The sequence below is a fragment of the Megalobrama amblycephala genome, linkage group LG18, assembly GCF_018812025.1.
Source record: "Megalobrama amblycephala isolate DHTTF-2021 linkage group LG18, ASM1881202v1, whole genome shotgun sequence".
In the NCBI taxonomy this organism is placed as follows: domain Eukaryota; kingdom Metazoa; phylum Chordata; class Actinopteri; order Cypriniformes; family Xenocyprididae; genus Megalobrama; species Megalobrama amblycephala.
Genome location: NC_063061.1, coordinates 1980765 through 2003767, shown reverse-complemented (window position 1 = coordinate 2003767; position 23003 = coordinate 1980765). Strand labels below are relative to the sequence as shown.

Genomic DNA, 23003 nt, shown 5'->3' with positions numbered 1-23003 from the left:
GTCCTTAAAAAGCGATTTCTGTAAAAGAAAATATTTCCCTTTGCATTGAACTTTGAGTGTCGTATCTTTGCAGATGTTGTTTATGCTCAAACAGCAACATTACACACTAACTAAAGTTAAAAAAGTGAAATCATAATCAACCACGCCTTTAAAACTTTTGCTGTGGGTTGAAGCAACCCCAAATAACACATTTAGCCCCTGCAAATTTTACCAGTGGAAATCGAGATAAAATGTTGAGAATAAACTCGTTAAATTACGAGAAAAAACTCGTTACATTTCAAGAAAAAAGTCGAGATAAAATGTTTATTAAGAGAAAAAAGTCGTTAAATTATGAGAACAAATTCGTAATTTAACAACTTTTTTCTCATAATTTAATGACTTTATTCTCAACATTTTATCTCGACTTTTTTTCTCATAATTTAACGAATTTGTTCTTGTAATTTAACAACTTTTTTCTCATAATGATTTTATTCTCAACATTTTATCTCGATTTTTTTCTCGAAATTTAATTAGTTTTTTTCTCATAATTTAACGAATTTGTTCTTGTAATTTAACAACTTTTTTCTCATAATTGAATGACTTTATTCTCAACATTTTATCTCGATTTTTTTCTCGAAATTTAATTAGTTTTTTTCTCATAATTTAATGAGTTTATTCTCAACATTTTATCTCGACTTTTTTTCTCGAAATTTAATTAGTTTTTTTCTCATAATTTAACGAATTTGTTCTCGTAATTTAACAACTTTTTTCTCATAATTTAATGACTTTATTCTCAACATTTTATCTCGACTTTTTTCTCGAAATTTAATGTTTTTTTCTCATAATTTAATGAGTTTATTCTCAACATTTTATCTTTTTTTCTCGAAATTTAACAACATTTTCTCATAATTTAACGAATTTGTTCTCGTAATTTAACAACTTTTTTCTCATAATTTAATGACTTTATTCTCAACATTTTATCTCGACTTTTTTCTTGAAATTTAACTAGTTTTTTCTCTTAATTTAACGAGTTTATTCTCGAAATTGAACAACTTTAATCTCGAGATGGTTTTATTTTTTTTTATTATTGCTTGGCCCTAAACCTCTTCCGTAGATTAAAGTATATATTTGACACTATATTTTGAATTAAATTCGTTTTCTTTACACGACACATTGGCATAATGCTACACAATGGCTCTTTCGGCATTATCCCGAACACTATCATTTCGAGCGTAACCGTCACATCCTTTGGATTTTCCCGGCAAAACCGACCCGAGTCCTTCAAATAAAAATCAGCCTACAGGCTTTCATAGACACCCTATGAAGTCGGGGAAGGTCTCGTTTTTTAAGTTTCGTTACAAGCCTTCACACATCGGAAATACAGCAATTACATAGCCCCTTTAACAGTTATTCTAACATGTTGTATAATGGATAGTGGCTCCAAAAAGTATTTGTTGGCTCATGTTCACCATTATAAATGCATGAATGTTGATCAGCGCACATCGGGTGCCTAAACGTTCACTTCTCTTATAGTTCAGTGTCTTGGAGTCAATGGATCATGTCTCTTTAGGTTCTCTAGTACACACTAAAGAGAATCTACATGAACTCTTAAAATGATCCACACTCACAGCCTCGCTCTTCTTTTACCTCAGAAACACTGAAAGACAGATTTTTCAAAATATTTTAATAAATCTAAGAGAATGATTGTTACATCAAAAGCGAAAGGAAGAGAGATGGCTTGACACATGTGAACACTGAAGATGGCAGGGCTCCCTCTGCTGGCAGCTTCACCTCAGATCTGATGACATGATTGACAGACCTGAGCGAGCACTGAATGACACTTACAAAGCAAAGTAGTTTCTGAAACATACAAAATACATGCAGCACATACTTCATTTGGATGTATGACAGGCATAGCAGACTACGTCAAATCTACACAACAAAAACTTAAAAATGGCACTTGTATGAATAAAAGTAAACAGTCGAGGAATGTTTTTTTCTTTTTTTTCTCTTTACATAAAAACATATAAAAGTTTAGTTATTTACGCACTTTCATGTCTATAAAAGAATAAGTTTTACAACACAGTTATTTGATTGTAGAAGAGTTATCATGAGAACTGACACTGTTTTCAGTGATGTAGAGACATGGCATTTAAATGATCAATTATCGTCAGTCACAGTGGCTGAATCTCACGAAGAAACATCCAGGTCGTACTTCACAAAATCACTTCATTTTACGTGAAGAAAATGAGTCTCTTTGGGTCACGAAACTAGACAATTAAGCACATTCCCCCCAAAATTCTCATGACTGTAATGCATAAAAACTCATTTTCATTACTGTAATTGTGTCTGGACGCTGTACTTTCTAATGGGAATCAGAATAATGAGAACTACATTCACATTACTGTAATACAGTAACGAAAGTCATATATACTTTCATATATATTTTCCAAACTACAGTAACAAAAATGAGATTTTTTTGCATCATGGTGATGAAAACAATAATATGCTTAATTGTCATTAGAAATCATTCTTCGTGAGATTCACCCACGAGGAAGTCTAATGCCACGACTTCCTAAAAGATGAGAATGACGCCCCACATGAACTTGTTTTTGTTTGTTTGTTTGAGGAGGAGGAAACTTCAGGAAAGCGTGACGGTGAAATCAGTCTCCGCAGCCGCAGATCTCCTCGTTATTGTGGCTGCCGTATCGTGCTCTCTGTTTTAATTCTGCTGAAGTCGAGCGAGAGTCTGGGCGGGTGGGCGGAGCATTTGCCGCTCTGTGGGAGGGGACTGCTGGCGGGGGAGGCGGGGGGAGAGGAGGGGCATCGTGGGGGAGAGGCGGGGTTTGGCAGGTGATGGACAGGTGAAGGGGGGGAGTCTATAGCACTTCCATCGGAAGAATGGGGGCTGGCGCAGAGTCCTCTTTGAAGGTAGCGAATGCACTTCTTTTTCCTCCTAGGAACAGTCAAGAGAGTTATCTGTGAATAAAGCGTGGATGTGAAACGTCACAAATATGCACAACAATGACAAAAAAATAAAAGCACACAAAAACAAACAGTTACGCCAGAATATGAGCTACTACTCTAATCTGGGTTATTAAAGTCACCATGAATTGATTATTCATTTTTAAGAGGAATATAAAAGATTTATCCATGCACAATTCATGTTTCTTGGTGTTTTTGATCAAAATAACAGCGATGATCTTCTCTGATGATGAGGGCGGGGCAACCTGTCACTCACATGAGATCCACCAATAGCAAACCACATCAATTCCACACAAACAAAATCAACATTTGTTCTTGTTTGCGAAGCGGTTTCACTCGGCACAATAGGGAAGAAAAGACTATCACAACTTTCCTTCCACGCCAACTTTAAAGGGAAAGTGTGTAATTTCTGCACCAATATCATCAGAGTTCACATAAAAAAACCCTTTAAAGAACCTTTTTCTAACCTTTAAAGATGCATTGTAATTGAAATCTCCAGACGCAAATATCCCAAAATCGACCACTGCATGAAAAAGCAATGGTTTATTCCGCAGTGCACTGAAGGAACAGTTCATCCAAACATGAACATCTTTGCCACCCTCATGCGTGATACAAGAGCAGAATTTTAAAGATTGTGTTCAAAAGTGTTATCAACACGTATTATCTGGAAACCGCAGCGCTACCAAACCACAGTGCCAACCCCGTCAGGAGAGCTGGAGATCCGCCGCAGTCACAAATCAAAGTCTCACACACGCTCTCGGCCGCATCAAAGTCTCACGGCCTTCCCCTGACGGGAGCGTCACCAGCGCTCGGCCGCCGCTGCTGCTTGAAAATGTCAGCGCTTTCTATCAAGCACAGTCGCGCTGACCACACTGAGCGGATGGTTTGCTGAAGGCAGATGCAGAGGTGTGAACGCAGCAGAGCGTCACTTCAGCAGAAGCGAGCGTTTGGGATGTTTCCACAGGTGGGAGCGGCTTAACGTCACTCGTGTCGCGTCATTTCTGCACCTCTAGCGTCATTTAATGTGACTGCAAAAGCAGTGGTGGGCATTATGCTTATTTCTGATGCAATGATCCAGTCAAAATGAGCCGAGAACTGAGATACGGCAGAGCTTGAGCATGCAACTGATGGCATGAAACGTTAACAATGCAGAATTTTAGTAGTGATTAGTGTAAATGAAAATCACATTTAGTTAGTTGTTTGTGGACTAAATCTGCTGTGAAAGGGCGAGCTGTTTAAGACCTTTGTATGAAATGCTTGATTGTGGACATTTCTGTCTAGTTTAGGTGAAAACTATAAGCATGCAAGAGGTTCATTCTGCACGTTTGAGCTTCCTCGAGAGCAGGATCAGGGGTTATCAGATCCTTCTTGATAACAAAATCATCACAAAACCAGCAATTAATGTTCTAATTTTAATTTTGTGGTAATATTTGGCATTTACAGCTGCCAAACGTGTGTTACTGACATCAATAACATATCCTGAAGGTGGATGAAAAGATGTGCATCATGAAGTCACACACAGACATCAAGATTTTGCATATGATTCACAACAACGGTGACGGTGAAGCTTGGGCATCAAGGATGAGTTTTGTACTATGAAACCACCCATCATGCATTGCAGCATGAAGCTTTTTTTTAGTTTTGATCGTCACCGTTGTTGTGAATCATATGCAAAATCTTGATGTCTGTGTGTGACTTCACTCGCTCAAACATCTTTTCATCCACCTTCAGGATAAGCGATCAATTTAAGGTTCACACTGCAGTTACACAAGACTGAAACAGAACATGATGATTTTATCAACAAAAGAGCTGATAACACCTGATTCTACTCAATCTTGGCTTCCTTTGCCACAGCTGTTGTGTTTTACACGGTTACAGCAGACAAAGAAAAGCTAACAGAAGAAGTACGAGCACCAAGATCCCAGTGAAAGCAAACACTGATCACCATAGTGGTGACTTCAAGTGAAATATCAACGTCTAAACCACTGTTAATTCTCAATAAGAGCTTCTGTAGACGTCTGACAGGAATAAAGTCAGTCTGGTTAGTAATAAGTGATGCTGGTAATGCCGTTTGAGGAGTAGTTTAATCATCCTCTGCTGAGATCTTCAGATATTACATGTCTTTTACCTGGAGTTGATTTGATCAAATGCTCAATCATCAGTTATTATCTAAACTGTGTTTAGTGGGAGATAGTTGCGTGGACTGTCAATGGAGGGACAGAAAGCTTGCAGATTTCATCAAAATATCTTCATTTGTGTTCTGAAGATGAAAATGTCTTATGGTTTTGAAATGACATGAGGGCGAGTAATTCATTTTTGGGTAAACTAACCCTTGCCTCATGTCTGTACATTGTATTTTTATACTATTTGTTGCCACATATTTACACAAATGTTGTTTTTCTTCATTTTTAAAGTATGTTGTGATATTATTTCTGTTGTTTGCACATCAGTAGCTTAAAATATCAGTTTAATGTTTTGATAGTGTATAATAAGTGCTAGAAATAAAATAAAACGTTTGCTTATTTGCAGATCAACACACATTAAATGCCTGCACTAATCTTTACTAGTTCTGATAATGACAAGTTCTGGATAGAATAAATTTTAATAAGTACTTTTTAATACTCAAGTACATTAAAAATAAAGTACTTTTGTACTTTTACTCAAGTAATGTTAAAAATTAGCACATACTTTTCACTGGCTTTCAATGTTCCCTAAATGATTGTCTTTTTCTATTATGACTTTTTGTATGATTTAGAATTTGTCAATATATTCCTTTTATGGTATTTTGATGGATGCTGTAAGATGTGTTATAAATGAACTTTAACTTTGCGTCTGCACTTTCACTCAAGCACTGGATGTTTGTATTTCGTCCAGCTCTGTGCTCAAGTAATGACTGGTTCAGACAGGACTGTGACTCAAAGCTTGATGGACACAGACGAAACAGGCATTTGCAGCGCATCCGTTTCATTAAAGCAGAGCTGGGAAGCTGTCCAGGGTCAGGGCAGTGTTAGTGACAGATGCATGCGGAGGGACAGTCGTACACACCTGCAGGGGCCGCACCAGTCCGTTTGTTGGTTGAGGCCAAAGCGAGCACGGCATTTCTTTGGCGAGCCGGGGTCTGAGCGAAAGGCAGCATGCGTGAGCACGGGGAAAAGAGCCAGCGGCAGAGACAGAAGAGTGAGGCAGAGGAGGTGAAGGGAAAGAGGCCGTCAGGGCAGAGGTTAGCCGTCCGCACACCAGGAGAAACAGAGAAGCATCACAATCAAGACAGTCAGAGCGCTTCCTTAAACTGGAGTTGTGTGTGCTGTGATGATGATATACCATAGTCTGTGTGTGAAAATCAAAGTAAAGTTTGGGCTTTTTTTTGGTGTCACCATGCTATTTCCTAAACTAATTTGGTGTATCATTTTGATATGTGAATGTGGTAATCATTCAGTACCATGCTACTGTCCCCAAAACACGGTACTGCCGCAGTCATGTGACAAACAGTAAATCTGAGCTCTTGTAGAGTGATTCCTGTGGTATAATCACAGTAACACACGCCTGCAACTTGATGAAAAGACATCAATGTTCAATAAATATCTGCTTTCTTAGCAATAATAATCCGAATAAACTTTCTTCTGCCAAGTTATATAGTGCATTAGTGTCACAGAATGTGTTCAGCGGGTGTTTTCCTCTGAATGCGACTCATCCAGACACAATCTACAGTTTCGATGACTGGTTTTTATATCTTCTTATATCTAAAAATAATAAAAAGAAGCTTCTTTATTGAGTGTACCAGTGTCCGAACACTTTTTCAGCGGCATTGGTATTTTTCCACTCATTTTTCCAATGGGAATGTTTTAAAAGTCTTTGTTAAAGCGTTATAAGCCGAGGAGAATCACAACACTGCAAACTTTGATTTGAAGCAAAAAAGTTTTTGAAAATCAGACAAAAATAAGTTTTGAGACTGTGAACTTAATGACTTCAATGAGGGAACAAACTACAATCCCATGAAGCATTGAGAACAATATAATCCAATTAAAAAAGATGCAGAAATATAAAACTAATAATTTGAAAAAAAAAAAATATATATATATATAAAAGAATATATTTTAAGCTTATTGCAATATATATATATATTACACACAGTCAAACCAAAAATTATTCAGATATATTTTTACTAGTGGGTTCAGGACACTATAGTTCATTTCTGTAAGTAAGGATAGCAAAATAAATAAACTGTGACATATTAAACCCAAACATTCTTCATTCAGTGGAATACCAGTAAAACTGATACAAATTTGGAACTAAAAATGATTCAGACACTTTGACCATGTTTTGATTAAGTGTTGTCTGACATAATTAAGATTAATTTTTTCTGACACAGTTTAACTCTGAGATCTTGTCATATTTTATTACCATTATTTAAACTATAGTGAATAAACTGAATTAATGAATGAAATGTTCAAGGTGTCTGAATAAATGTTGATTTGACTGTATATATTATATGTATGTATGTATATATAGTTCAAAAGTTTGGAACCACTAAGATTTGTAATGTTTTTAAAAGAAGTTTCGTCTGCTCACCAAGGCTACATTTATCTAATTAAAAATACAGTAAAAAACAGTAATATTGTGAAATATTATTACAATTTAAAATAACTGTTTTCTATTTAAATATATTTGACAAAGTAATTTATTCCTGTGATGCAAAGCTGAATTTTCAGCATCATTACTCCAGTCTTCAGTGTCACATGATCCTTCAGAAATCATTCTAATATGATGATTTGCTGCTCAAGAAACATTTATGATTATTTTCAATGTTGAAAACAGTTGTGTACTTTTTTTTTTTCAGGATTCCTTGATGAATAGAAAGTTCAAAAGAACAGCATTTATCTGAAATACAAAGCTTCTGTAGCATTATACACTACCGTTCAAAAGTTTGGGGTCAGTAAGAATTTTTATTTTTATTTTTTTGAAAAGAAATTAAAGAAATGAATACTTTTATTCAGCAAGGATGCATTAAATCAATCAAAAGTGGCAGTAAAGACATTTATAATGTTACAAAAGATTAGATTTCAGATAAACACTGTTCTTTTGAACTTTCTATTCATCAAATAATCCTGAAAAAAAATATTGTACACAAATATTTTGTACAATTGTACACATTAAATGTTTCTTGAGCAGCAGATCAGCATATCAGAATGATTTCTGAAGGATCATGTGACACTGAAGACTGGAGTAATGATGCTGAAAATTCAGCTTTGCATCACAGGAATAAATTACTTTGTCAAATATATTCAAATAGAAAACAGTTATTTTAAATTGTAATAATATTTCACAATATTACTGTTTTTTACTGTATTTTTAATTAAATAAATGTAGCCTTGGTGAGCAGACGAAACTTCTTTTAAAAACATTAAAAATCTTAGTGGTTCCAAACTTTTGGACTGTACTGTATATATATATATATGGGCGGAGCTAAAGAGCTCTTTTGCCACACTTTTATTGTTTCGCCTCAGATTGGTGGAATTTTCTGTAGAGCATCATGGGTAATGTAGTTTTTCACCACAAATTCTGCTGTTGAACACAATTATTTTAAGTTATTATAAGTTCGAATAATGAAGGCCGATGGATTCAAATGAAACTCCATTCATTTGAGTTTTTACTTCAGGAACCGACTGTCGCGCTCTATTGGCATTGACTGTTCAATTTAACATCCAAGGAAGCTTTCCATTGCACAAGAGGTTCTTTAAAGTGGAAAAAGGATCTTTATCTTTTAAAACGTTCTTCACTGAAAGCTTCTTCTGTGGCATCGAAGTGAACCTTTATATTTAGGAGTGTGTGTTAATAAGAAGAACGCTTTATGTCTGATATCTGATGATTATGCAGATGTGAACACACAAACATGTACCTGAGCTGGAGTCCTGCTGCTTGTCTCGTTTCCTTCGCTTCTTTTTTCCCTGTGGTCATGAGAGATCAGAGAACACTGTGAACACACTGACCATCATCATCATCACACGTGTGAGTGTTGAATCATGCTAATACACTCTCCTGTGTCTGTGTGCCATGCCTGACATCTCTGCTTTCTTCCACCCCCTGCTTTCCCAAATACACACTGAGTGGGAGTGTGTGTGTGTGTGTGTGTGTGTGTGTGAGTGTGTGTGTGTGTGTGTGACAGACACATCCGCACACCGTCAGCAGCGCTGCAGTTAATATCTTTGCGTGGGTTGAGTGTTTCCTGTTTACATGTAGGTGATAATTCTAAATGTAGGTGAAATTTCTGTTCACATGTGATAGGTGTCAATCTCTGAGAGAGATATATTACTTCCTGAAAATATTCAAATATTAAATTCACCAATGAAAGAAATCATGCAAACGTAGCTGTGATTAAGGGCTTAAATGGTTCCTTACTGAGAGAGTCTGATCTCTAGATGTGGCCCGGGTCCCTCCTTCAGTGTAAATCTATGGGAGCATTGGGCTTGTGTTTTCATTCAGATATTTATTTGTATATTATTTATCAAATTATTTCAAAGTAATATTGTTCAAATAAACATCGTCAGCTTCCACATAAGCGGACATTCGTTTCCATCCAAAGCCGCAAATTTTGTGCAAAATTGGAATATCGCATAAAACATTTTTGAATAAAGCAGCGTTTCCATCTCGTGTTCAAGAGAACAAAATCATCACTCCCTGGAAATTTGGTGCAAATTATCCGTAATAAAAATGGGAGTTTTTTTTCTTACATACTAAACAAGGTCATGTGATCTTGCAGTCAGATGCTGGTGTTTGGGAACGTAACATTAAACCAAATCATTCTGATGACAGACTTTGACTCGTTTCAGAACCACCAAACCAACATTTGAGATGCTGCGATGTGATTGGTCCGCTGGTTAGTCCAGTTATCCAATCACAGCCTCTGCTGAGGCAAAGTCACATGAGTATTTTGTTGCGCGTCCTGGGTGTTTCCATCGCACGTCTTCTTATTGAATAAAAATTATTCTCCTGAATTGAGCGCACACGTGTTTTAGAATTTATTCAAGCATTTTTTTACGCGATGTCCCAAAATGCACATAAAAATGCGTGGAAGGAAACATAGCTAATGAAGTTGTCTTATAGGTCCAGTTCTTCTGAGCAGGAATACTACTATTTATTTCAGCTTTATATAAGAAACATGTTTTAATAGTTAACGATAATAACCGTGGTGCATAAGAAATTAAAATTTACATTAGGGGTGTAACAGATCGTACTTGATCCATATGGACCCGCCCTCGTGGTTTGGTACGCATGTGATTCAGGATTTAGTTGCAAAGTTTAACCATCATAGATTGAGTTTATCATTCGCACGTTTTTTATTTTTTCCTATTTAAACATTCACGCGAGTTTAAACCATTTAAGGGCGAAAGAGAACTTAATTCAGTACTCGCACGAACACTAAATTTATTTATCTTCCGTGTCTTTTTGTGTTTGAATGGAAATATACACGCAAAATGATCACAAAACGCCCATCTTGGCAAGTATCCACATAAACACAGTTGTGTACAAAAGAAAGAGCACGTCAGTTAATACCGTAATAATATCATATTGACTAAACCGATTTGGTAAAAGCTTCAGTGCGTATCTACGGAAGAGGATTAGGGCCAAGCAATAATAAAAAAATAAAACCATCTCGAGATTAAAGTTGTTCAATTTCGAGAAAAAAGTCGAGATAAAATGTTGAGAATAAACTCATTAAATTACGAGAATAAAGTCATTAAATTAAGAGAAAAAAGTCGTAATTTAACGAATTTGTTCTCGTAATTTAATGAGTTTTTTCTCGTAATTTAATGAGTTTTTTCTCGAAATTTAACAACTTTAATCTCGAGATGGTTTAATTTTTTTATTATTGCTTGGCCCTAATCCTCTTCCGTACGTATCTGTGTTTGCACTCTGGAGGACATCAAATGTTTCTTTTTACAATGTGTTTTTGCAGCGGTGAGTAATGTAGCCAATCACAGTCATGTCCGTTGATCTCTTGAACACAACGGCCAATCAGATGTGTCAGAATCCTCTCACCGCTGAAAACAGTTCTGCACGCTCACGAATCCTCTCATTATTAGTGTTGGGGATCATTTGAATTTTAACGATTCTGATTCTGCTTAACGTTTCCTAATTTCGATTCCAATAAGGTTAAATAACCCAAAAACACTTAGATATCATTCACATTTATTCTAGGTCTTATTGCAAAACATTCCATTGTAGCTGAATACCACAAGCAAAAATAACAAATAAATACAACTGAACAAAGATACGATTAACATAAACAGTGTTTTAAGATCTTCAGGTATTCAGAAACTGTAATCAAATGTAAAATAACACCGCACTTTATAATTAAAATATTCAAATATAGTTGCAAAAGTTATTCAATCAAGAACAGCAAGTGAATTTTCTCTTTGTTGTTTGATTAACATTATTATAGAGACGGCAGCAGGAATATTAGGCTGCTGTCACTTTAAGAGCTGCACGGATCCAATATACTGTTACTTGTGCGGTTTCTTTCTTAACCATTTACGTTCACTTAAAACATGACTGACTGTGTTTACGAGGATATTTTACTAGAGAACCCTCACTTATTTCAGAAGGACCTTCAGTGATTTGATTCTGGAATCGGACTGCATGTGTAACAGTGTATTGGTTCAGTGCATTCGCTCTTAAAGTGACAGCAGCCTAATTTACCTGCTGCCGTCTGTGTCATTAATGTGACTCAAACAACAAAAGATGAAGAGGAAATCACTTTTGCAGATTTAACAAAGATTAATCTATATTTATTTTATACAGCAAAGACTACACAGTGTTATTTTACATTTGATTATTCAATTAAAGCTACTGTTTTGATCACGTGTATCTTTATTCTGTTATATTTATCTATGCTTGTAATTTGTTTAGTAATTCCTGTTTTATTACTGACTGTTCACTTGTCTTTAATAATGTTTGAACTTTATTAGTTAGGCTAGTAGCTTTTGCTGTGGTATTGAAGTACTTAAAAGTACGCTTTTTTTTGCTGATCTGAAAAACGACACAAAAACCGCAATATGATCCGTGAGTTTTGCACCCCTTATTTACATAGATGTTATTCAAAGCTGACTGTTCACTGTTATTCCCCACATTGTCCAGTCATGAAATAACACAGTATCCTGATGTTCCTCATTTGAGTAAAGGGAAAGCACTCACGTAGTTGTCGCGGGCGGACCAGCTGGGATAAAGCTGCATGTGAAGCTGCCGCTCCTTCCGTGCCAGTTCATAGTACTTAGCCTGTTCCTCGCGGGTCAGAGCGTGCCACTGTAACACAACACACAGACAACATCATCTCAGACCGACTCGTCACAGCAGTCACTGAATACATCCTGATAACAGACAGAGAGAGCCGTGACGAACCCGTCGCCCCAGGATCTGGTTGATGGCGGCGCTCTCCTTCAGCGTACACTCGGCGATCACTTTCGCTCGCATCTCCTTCATGTACAGCATGAACGCGTTCAGAGGTTTCTTGATCACCGGCTTTTTCGGCTCCTTCTCACGCTTGGCCTCTGGATGAGATTTGCTGAGGGACGTGATGAAGAAGAACAGTGTTAATTTTGAAAGAAAATTTGGAGTTTGTTTTAGTGATTGTCTTTTGACTAAAATGTCATTCAGTGTTAGTCATTTTGTAGTCTGATTTGTTTTAGTTTAAGTACTAAATATCATAAGATAGCCTGGTTTCACAGACAGGGCTTAGATTAAGCCAGAATTAGGACATTTAAGTAGCTTTTATAAACATACCTTAGAAAAAATAGGGATGCATGATATATCGCCCAAAATATCGGTATCGGTTGATTTATGTTCATTTTTAATGTTATCGTTATTGGCCCAATAAAAAAAATTTGGCCGATATGTTAAAGCCAATAAATAACAGATTATTTCCTTCAGCTGAGACACTTCAGATATGCACTGTTCACTGTGATGGTTTTGAATTGCTTGAAATATGATTGAAAATCACTTCAGAAAAGGAAAACACAGTTAAGCTGAACATGTGCAGTCTGTCATATAGGCTACATAATATTATAATGAGAATATTATAATTGTGTGTTTGGGACATGACTTTTAATGGTGAGACTATTGTTTTTGTAATCAGTCTTTAAAAAATTATTTAAACATTTGGATTTAGATTTATCAGCCAATATATCGGTTATCGGCTTTCAAATATAAAGAATTATCGGTTATCGGTATTGGCCAAAATTTGAGACTTTTGTTTTTGTAATCAGGCTCTCAAAAATTATATAAAAATTTGGATTTAGATTTATCGGCCAATATATCGGTTATCGACATTCAAATATAAAGAATTATCGGTTATCGGTATTGGCCAAAATTTGAGACTTTTGTTTTTGTAATCAGGCTCTCAAAAATTATATAAAAATTTGGATTTAGATTTATCGGCCAATATATCGGTTATCGGCTTTCAAATATAAAGAATTATCGGTTATCGGTATTGGCCAAAATTTGAGACTTTTGTTTTTGTAATCAGGCTCTCAAAAATTATATAAAAATTTGGATTTAGATTTATCGGCCAATATATTGGTTATCGGCTTTCAAGTATAAAGAATTATCGGTTATCGGTATTGGCCAAAATTTTCATATTGGTGCATCCCTAGAAAACAACATTACTGGTGTGCATCTTGAGACAAAACAATGACACTGACATATTTTAAGATGTGCTGCTTTCAGTTAAAATGCATTTTAGTCAGGGACTTGTCTGTGAAACTAAATATCATAATATTTTAGTCGACTAAAGATTAATGCACAAACGGAAGCTGAGTTTAGTGAAAAAACACATGAGGAGGAGTGTCGGGATAATACAATATCAGTCCCACCAGGGTTTTTCACAGTCAAAATGATTGATTTTGTGGTGGCAATTTCCAAAAATCTGTGAAAATTTTTATTTATATGTTTTATTCATAATTAGGACACCACAATTGTTTCTTAATCACTTCGGCACTCATGTGAGACGCAGGTGAGAAAGCTTAGAGTTCACTGTGTTTCACACAGACCGCTCACTGCGCAACATCTGTATCCTTGTGGAAATAATGCATTACAACTTTAATTAAATTAGACATAATTCAATCAGATAATTACAATTTTTTTGTGAGACCTTTTAATTTTTGTGGTTATTTTGAGGTGAAATGGAAAAGGGATCGCAAAACAACGTGACGTTTTGCTGATTTCACGTTGTTTTCATCGATCGAGGAATCGCGAATAACTGGAGTGACTCCAGTATCAGGACGGGACCAGTTTTCATGGAGGATGTTAGAGAAATTTGTGTTTTACAGACATACTTAGTGATTTTAAACCCATCCGAATCTGCCGTTTCGACATATTCCATGTTTTTCGCCAAACTCAACGGTCCTCAAACTCAATATCAGGATCAAGATACTGCTCTGCTCACTGAAGTGGGTTCATTATAAACAGCTACTTCTATAAACTCATGTTAAGTTTATTTAAAATGTTCATTAAAGAACAAATAAGTCATACGTGACGTATGCAAGCACATCAGAAGCTCAAACATTGTTTAGATTAGTCCCATCACTGGTATTTCTCAGAAAACCAGTGAGATGAAAAACAGCAGGTAATTTTCTCTGGAATTTTTGTGTGGAAAAACAAAGACTTGGCAGACTCAGATGGGATTAAAATCTTAAAGTAACACGAATTTCACTAACATCCTCCAGGAAAACCAGAACTCAAATCAAGGTTTTCACTGTATTTACATTTTAGCCATTAAAAAGTCAATTATAAAAACTGCAACGCTCATATTCACACAATAAACAACTGGAATAAAGCTGTTTCAGCCTGATGAATGTGCTTTCAGAAAATAATCCCTTGAGGCTTGTTTTGTTCTTTTCAGACTCTTGGAGAACTCACGTATACATGTTCCTGTCGAAATGGTCGTGCTCCTGTTTGCCTGAAGAGGGCACTATAGCGGGGTGAGGGATGCCTGTAGGGTGCATGCCGGACTGAAGCATCAGAGAATGAGAGAACCTACACACACACACACACACACACACGAAAATCAGTTATTTCAGCACACACCATGACATTTTCTAGATATGACGGCATTAAAAGGGAACTCAATGCATCAAAAAATGTGACATAACCACCCAAAAATGTCGGTTCGAGTTCCCTTTTAATGAATATCTGCGACCAATGACAGTGTCAATGCATCATGTGACCAGCAGCTGGCGCTCTTTCTGCACTGCTGAAGCATGTCGTGCTGCAGACACACACAGAAACTCGTTCTGCATGAAGGAAAACAAAAAGCTTTCAATAAAACTATCTCAGAGAGACTCTAATATTTGAACAGCCAATCCTGATGGGAAGGACAAGAGAAAGCCGACCGGAGGAGGATTACAGCCGCTCATTCCTCCGTCCTGACTCAAAGCTCCAGACTCTGTTTTGGATTTGTGCCCTTGACACGAGAAGAATTGAACAAAGATGTGCGTCGTCTGTTGACATCCGAATAAAACCATTTCCACAGCTTGGATTTATTACTCCATGTAAGCATATTAACATGATTTGTTCATCTAATTCGGGTTTTGGGTTACAAAGTAAAACCACAGGCGTCTTTGAGCGGGTAGACCGTCATCGACCGCCGGACCCGATCCTCTTTGAGACGGAGCCGACAGCACAAACAGCACAAGAGCGGATCCACAGCATCTAAACTTGAGACTTCTGGGTCACTTTTTGACTGGACGTTATGCGTGTGTGTTACTGAGGATACACGTTCACGAGAAAGTGTTTTACTAGAAAAAGGGAACAAAAGTATTAAACAATGTACAGCTGTGGTTGATCACAGACCAGCTATTAACCCTGCTGAAGTGATGAACACACGGTCTTGAGGTGAAACTGACCTCCACTGGTTTCCATGAAATTTAACACTACAAAAAAACACTAAAGAGTGCAAAAACAAAACCTCTATTACAGCTTGACAGAGACTAAAACATAAAATATGACAAATGTTGAGGAAAAAATTGTGCTTTTGACCGGCATATTTTGTTAAAATTAGAAACACAGACACTAAATTTTATATATACAGTACCGGTCAAAAGTTTGGAAACATTAATGTAAACAGTAAACTGTGTTTATTTGATCAAAAATACAGTAAAACGGTTTCTTTGTGAATATATAGTAAAGTGTAATTTATTCCACTGAATTTTCAGCATCATTACTCCAGTCTTCAGTGTCACATGATCCTTCAGAAATCATTCTGATATGATGATTTGATGCTCAAGAAACATTTATGATTATTATCAATGTTGAAAACAGTCGTGCACAATTTTTTCCCCCAGGATTTTTTGATGAATATAAAGCTCTAATAGAACAGCATTTATCTGAAATAGAACCTTTTGTAACAATATAAATGTCTTTACTGTCACTTTTGATCAATTTAATGTGTCCTTGATGAATAAAAGTATTTCATTTCTTTCAAAAAAAAAAAAAATAGACCCCAAATTTTGAACAATAGTGTATATTTTTACAAAAGATTTCTATTTTGAATAAATGCTGTTCTTTTTAAACATTTTATTCATCAAAAAAAATCCTAAAAAAAAAAAAAAAACAGTATCACAGGTTATAAAAAAATAATAAACTGTTTCCAACATTAATAATTAATCATCATATTAGAATGATTTCTGAAGGATCATGTGACACTGAAGACTGGAGTAATGATGCTGAAAATTCAGCTTTGATCACAGGAATAAATTACATTTTAAAGTATATTAAAACAGAAAATCATTTTTTTTTAATTGTAATAATATTTCACAATATTACTGTTTTTTTCTGCATTTTGATTAAATAAATGCAACGTTGATGAGCTTTTAAAAACATTAAAAATAACAACTTTTGATTGATACTGTATATATATATATACTAGATTTTTATCCAGGCTGTCATACAAAGAAATAATAAACAATATATAGAGAGAATAAGAGAGAAGCAATGAAATATTAATAATCGATTATGTTGCAGTTAGTGTATGATTTATTTTCTGTCAGCTTTATGTTTTTTTGTGCAATTGTTTGCATTGTAAAATAAAACCTATAGCTGTAGTTTCCTTTTTTTTTTGCCAAATAATTTTGTCAGATAAATACCTTAACCAAGTTTAGTGTTTTGTTCTTCCCTCATATTTAAAATATGCATATTTTGATGATTTAATTGAACTTGTAGGGTCAAATATCTCCTCCAGACACTAATATAATTATATATATGTATATAATCATATATATATATATATATATATATATATATATATATATATATATATATATATATATATATATATATATATATATATATATATATATATATATATATATATTTATTTTTGTCATGACAGCTCCTCAATGTGCAAATAGTCACTACAAAAAAAAGGACATCTAACATTATTTGTACTTACTGTAAAAAGCATTTATTGCTGTTTGTGTTTGGAGGTAACATGGGTTTCCATAAACATTAACATGAACTCAGATTAGAAGAAGAAACAGTGAATTCTCCGTGGAAGATTCAGGAATCTTCAATTTCGAGTAAACTTTGATTCTTACATTTCATGCATTTCATACTTTAGTCTTTGACAAGCTTTAATAAAGTGTGGTGTTTTTGACTCTTTGCTGCTTTTCAAACTGTTGAATTGAAAAACTGTCAAATTTCATGGAAACCAAAGAGTCAATTTGACCCTGAAGACACCAAAGTTTGTTCAGCCTTTCCAAAACACATCTTTGCAAGCGCATTCATGGGCCTAAATGAGGAAAAGTCACAACATTTCAAGAAGAAATCAATAGTTGAAGCAGTGTTTCAAGCAGCTTAAAAATCGCATGTGTGTTCCTCAGTTTACATGAGGCCTCTGGATCCACTCGTTTAATGTGTGTCTGCATATTAAAGCACATGTTAGCTGGATCTCTGGTGCCGTATTACAGGAACGCTCCGGGTTCATTCAATTCAAGCTCTGCTGAAAGCATTCGATTTTATATAACATCAAAATTGGGTGAGAATGTGTTTACAGTAACGCACTGAAGGCCAGGCAGGTATTGAATGCTCGTTACTGTAACTTTAATTCGTGTTTGCTTTCAAACAGACGGATGAATGAGAAGAGATTTTCTCCAGCAGTCGAGCTGAACTGACACTGAACCCGTGACGCTCCTGTAAGCGCGGCTCTGTCTGCCACACAGTCGGGCTGATACGGGCGGCTCTGGCGGTGACGGGAGCGCGGCTGCGACACACACAGGGCTGAAGCGTCGCGGTGCGGTCAGCGGGAAGCACAGGTGGCGCTCTGGTACTGTACCTGGGGTAGGAGGAGCTGCTCTGGAGGCTGGAGGGGAAGGACTGTCTGAAGCCGCAGGAGGGCAGAGGATAGACAGGCTGATTGGGCCTGTGGGTCGGGGGACACAGTTAGAGGACTGCGCTGCTTCCCAAACACATCCGGACTCAACCGGTGCTGTGTGTTTGGGGCAAGACTGTCTGTTTGTCTGAGCAATGACTGACGGACTTTGACACTTCTGTCTGCAGGACGACGCTCAACCGCACCTTTAACACTCTGATCCGAGGAGAGACTGAAGAGGACACAATCCCACCAATATCCCGCTCCAATATTTGATACCCTCAAAAAAATATTTAGGCTTAAAAATTATATTATCCACCAGTAATATCCAGTGATGCGAAACTACTTGACATTCTTGTCAAAATTCACTGTTTTGAATTAAAAATATAGGGTGAATCAATTACGTGATTCATGCAATTCATAATTCATGCGTTTTCGAAATGTTAGGCATATGAGGAACAAAAGTTCAAATTGATTACTTTATGAAAGATTCTTATTCTCAGAATGTGCTTGGAGTCAAGCATGAGCACAAATAATAGTGATGCTTGATTAAAGGTGCAGTAAGCAATTTCTGAGAAGAGCTGTTAAAAGTGGATCGGACCGAGTGCCACAACACACTTGTAGCCAATCAGCAGTAAGGGGCGTGTCCACTCATGAGGTGGGAGGAGAGAGTGAGCCAATCAGCAGTAAGGGGCGTGTCCACTCATGAGGGGGGATGAGAGAGAGTGAGCCAATCAGCAGTAAGGGGCGTGTCCACTCATGAGGGGGGGATGAGAGAGAGTGAGCCAATCAGCGGTAAGGGGCGTGTCCACTCATGAGGGGGGATGAGAGAGAGTGAGCCAATCAGCAGTAAGGGGCGTGTCCACTCATGAGGGGGGATGAGAGAGAGTGAGCCAATCAGCAGTAAGGGGCGTGTCCACTCATGACAGGGGACAAGAGAAAGTGAGCCAATCAGCAGTAAGTGGCGTATCCAATCATGGGGGGGGGGGATGAGAGAGAGTGAGCCAATCAGCAGTAAGGGGCGTGTCCACTCATGAGAGGGGAGGAGAGTGAGTGAGCCAATCAGCAGTAAGGGGCGTGTCCACTCATGAGGGGGGAGGAGAGAGTGAGCCAATCAGCAGTAAGGGGCGTGTCCACTCATGAGGGGGGATGAGAGAGAGTGAGCCAATCAGCAGTAAGGGGCGTGTCCACTCATGAGGGGGGGATGAGAGAGAGTGAGCCAATCAGCGGTAAGGGGCGTGTCCACTCATGAGGGGGGATGAGAGAGAGTGAGCCAATCAGCAGTAAGGGGCGTGTCCACTCATGAGGGGGGGTGAGAGAGAGTGAGCCAATCAGCAGTAAGGGGTGTGTCGACTCATGAGGTGGGAGGAGAGAGTGAGCCAATCAGCAGTAAGGGGTGTGTCCACTCATGAGGGGGGACGAGAGAAAGTGAGCCAATCAGCAGTAAGAGGTGTGTCCACTCATGAGGGGGGATGAGAGAGAGTGAGCCAATCAGCAATAAAGGGCCGTGTCCAATCATGACAGGGGACGAGAGAGAGTGAGCCAATCAGCAGTAAGAGGCGTGTCGACTCATGAGGTGGGAGGAGAGAGAGTGAGCCAATCAGCAGTAAGGGGCGTGTCGACTCATGAGGGGGGATGAGAGAGAGTGAGCCAATCAGCAGTAAGGGGCGTGTCGACTCATGAGGGGGGATGAGAGAGAGTGAGCCAATCAGCAGTAAGGGGCGTGTCGACTCATGAGGGGGGATGAGAGAGAGTGAGCCAATCAGCAGTAAGAGGCGTGTCGACTCATGAGGTGGGAGGACAGAGTGAGCCAATCAGCAGTAAGGGGCGTGTCCACTCATGAGGGGGTTGCATAATGTATTTGAGCATTTGGGGGCGTGGCTGTCAAGTTGAGGGTGTGATCCTTGGGTAGGGGCGTGTTTGTTTTGGTGATTTCAAATATCAACATTGCTTCTCAGAAATCACTTACTGCACCTTTAATGACTACTATTGACTTTAAATAATACAGCTGGAAAATCCTGGGTTTGGTCCAAGCAGATTTGTGTGTTTTTCATTTAAATTAATTGTAAGAATCTGTCACAGTGAATCAGAGCGTGGAATCCACTCTATTCAGGATGGGCAAAATCATTGTGAAATCTTCAGGAACGATGTTTTAGTGGCTGTAAATAATCAGCTCATGTTCACTCTATGCTGTGCTGCTGTCCTAACGATTCCTCACTGGACTGCAGCACAATGGCATCTCTTTATTCACCAGTGAATCAACACTGTGTTTCTTGACACGAATCTTTCCACCTTGTTTTCTCAGGCCCTGACAGAAGCCTTGTAACGATTAAACTCCCATAGCTCAACTGAGAGCAACTCCAGCACATGGATTCATTCACCAGATTCACACACATACTGACAATATATACACACACCTCTAACACACTGTACGTCTCTGTGGATAATAAATCTGACACTCAAACTTGGTGAATCTGGATTTCTCTGAACGGATTCTCCAGATCTTGATCAACAGGAGATTAACTGTCGGCACTAAGAAACGTCATTTCGATATTTACACAAGAATAACTGAACGTAAATAAAGAGTGTCTTAAATCCACATCATTTAATCATTCAAATTATTCATAATGTAATCATTTTCAAAAATAAAATCTTATAATAAGGTTATTTACATTATGGCAAATCTATGAACGCACCAAAACTTTGTCATATTTAATACTTTCCAAAACAGAACAATAAACTAATTAATTCAATGTACATTTGGTAAAAATATAAAAAATAAAAATCTAGTCTTATTTTACACTCTAAAAAATGCTGGGTTAAAAACAACCCAAGTTGGGTTAAAAATGGACAAACCCAGTGATTGGGTTAAATGTTTGTAGTTTTATTTAACTCAACTATTGTTTAAAAATTATTGTATTGCTCGCTTAAAATGAACCCAAAATATGTTGGAAATTAAAAATCAGACACATAATTACTAGAGGCAACAATAATAATCAAAAGGTGAACATTTATTAATAAGCAATTTAATAAATGTTTATCGTTTAATTATTACTCAATAAACTTCCAACATATTTTGGGTTCATTTTAAGTGAGCAATACAATAATTTTTAAACAATAGTTGAGTTAAATAAAACTACCCAGCATTTTGGGTCAAACATTTAACCCAACCTAACTACTGTTATTGTGTCGCAGAATGTAGTTTTACGAGTTTTTTTTTTTTTTTTCGGTGAAAATGTAGTTGTTTAGACCTCAAATATGCGATTTATTTATATATATATATAAACAGTGCCTATTTGAAAATTTGTTTAGACGTTTTTGGAGATGTGAGCCATGATATAACATATGATATATCGCAGTCCTACTCATGTGATATATATATATATATATACACACACTTATAGCCTTCGGTTAAAGGAGGATATTAAATGTTTTTCAACTTGACCAGTAACTTAAAAAATAAATAAATAAATAATTGAATATATAATAATTTTTTTATGGAGAGTTGGAAAATAAGGGAAAGTTGCCTCCTCCCTTCAGTTCATTTTGCTTCCTATCCATGTCAGATTATCTGCTCACGACCCACTTTATACTAAAGGCCACAGAAGAACACATTTGTGGATGTGAATGACATGTTTGGACACAGATTAGCTCTTCAGTCTCACCAGTTCATGGAGGGGGTGATCTGGCCTTGAGGCAGCGAGTAGAAACCGGAGATTTCCTGCGACTGATGCCTGTGAACACCTGTAAGACAGAGAGGAGGACGGTCACATGACCCGGGCCATCATTAACATGCTGGGAACCTGCCATTACGCCAGCCTCGTCTCAGAGGTCACACGCCTCGAAACCCCGCCCACCGGTCAGAGAGAGAGGCGGAGCTTCATTGAGACGGACACTCAATTCTGTCTCTGAGTAAAACAAACATTCAACATTCACCACCATTATTCTGAATATATATATCATAATTGTTAAAAAATTAAATAATGATAGTAAAAATAATAAACATTTTCTTAGCATTGGCAAATTTTTTTGTTTACTTAATTATAAGTATAAATCTAACTGCATTTTGTGAGGTTTATGCTTACTGAAAACAATAAATACCGAATGACTTATTAATCCGAGGTGATTATTCCTGGAATATTACGAGTTTTATTTTTTGTCCAAATTCATTTTTCTGGATTCCTTTTTAATGGTTACACTAATCAAAAAGCACGTCTAATCAATTAAAATCATGAAACTTATACAAATTTTGAATATATAATCCGTTCCGTTCCATTTACCTAAGATTCATTTTTTTCTGGATTCTGTTTTAAGTTTTTTTTTTTTTCTTTAAATAAACATTAACATTAACATTTTTATAAAAAACAGAATTGCCCATTTAAAGTTTTCTGGATTTATGATTTGATAGAAAATGCATGATCAAAAATAGAGGTAATCAAACAAATGCATAATTTGATTAATCTTCTAAAATGTAATCAAATGAAAACGTAATTCTTTATTTTAAACAAAGTGCTGCACAACAGATGATACTGTTTGAATTAAAACTTAATTGTGTGATATTTAAATTCCTAAACTTTCATGGCCCACAGAATATTTTGTTGTATGAATATCTAAAACATGCAATATCTCAAAAGAAAGAACAGAGCCTGTGCTTCTAAACAAGCAAACATTTCATTCAATC

The 23003-nt window shown here is 36.8% G+C and overlaps 1 protein-coding gene across 12 annotated transcripts in view; it reads right to left on the bottom strand.

Annotated features, from left to right (window-relative positions):
• Positions 1–1646: 1646 nt before the first annotated feature.
• The window catches only part of tcf7 (transcription factor 7), a 63440-nt gene continuing 42083 nt past the window's right edge, over positions 1647–23003 (bottom strand). Inside the window, exons 5-13 of one of the 12 annotated variants that reach the window (XM_048166851.1) lie at positions 21988–22066; positions 18287–18373; positions 14875–14991; positions 12361–12523; positions 12157–12264; positions 9361–9411; positions 8861–8909; positions 6010–6082; positions 1647–2935 (exon numbers count right to left, since the gene is read on the bottom strand). In XM_048166851.1, the coding sequence (XP_048022808.1) occupies positions 2671–2935; positions 6010–6082; positions 8861–8909; positions 9361–9411; positions 12157–12264; positions 12361–12523; positions 14875–14991; positions 18287–18373; positions 21988–22066 (992 nt within the window). In that variant the 3' untranslated portion in view covers positions 1647–2670. Of the gene's footprint in view, positions 2959–6009; positions 6083–8860; positions 8910–9360; positions 9412–12156; positions 12265–12360; positions 12524–14874; positions 14992–18286; positions 18374–21987; positions 22067–23003 lie in introns of all 12 variants that reach the window. The other 11 variants (XM_048166856.1, XM_048166853.1, XM_048166852.1 and 8 more) reach the window with 11 other exon arrangements.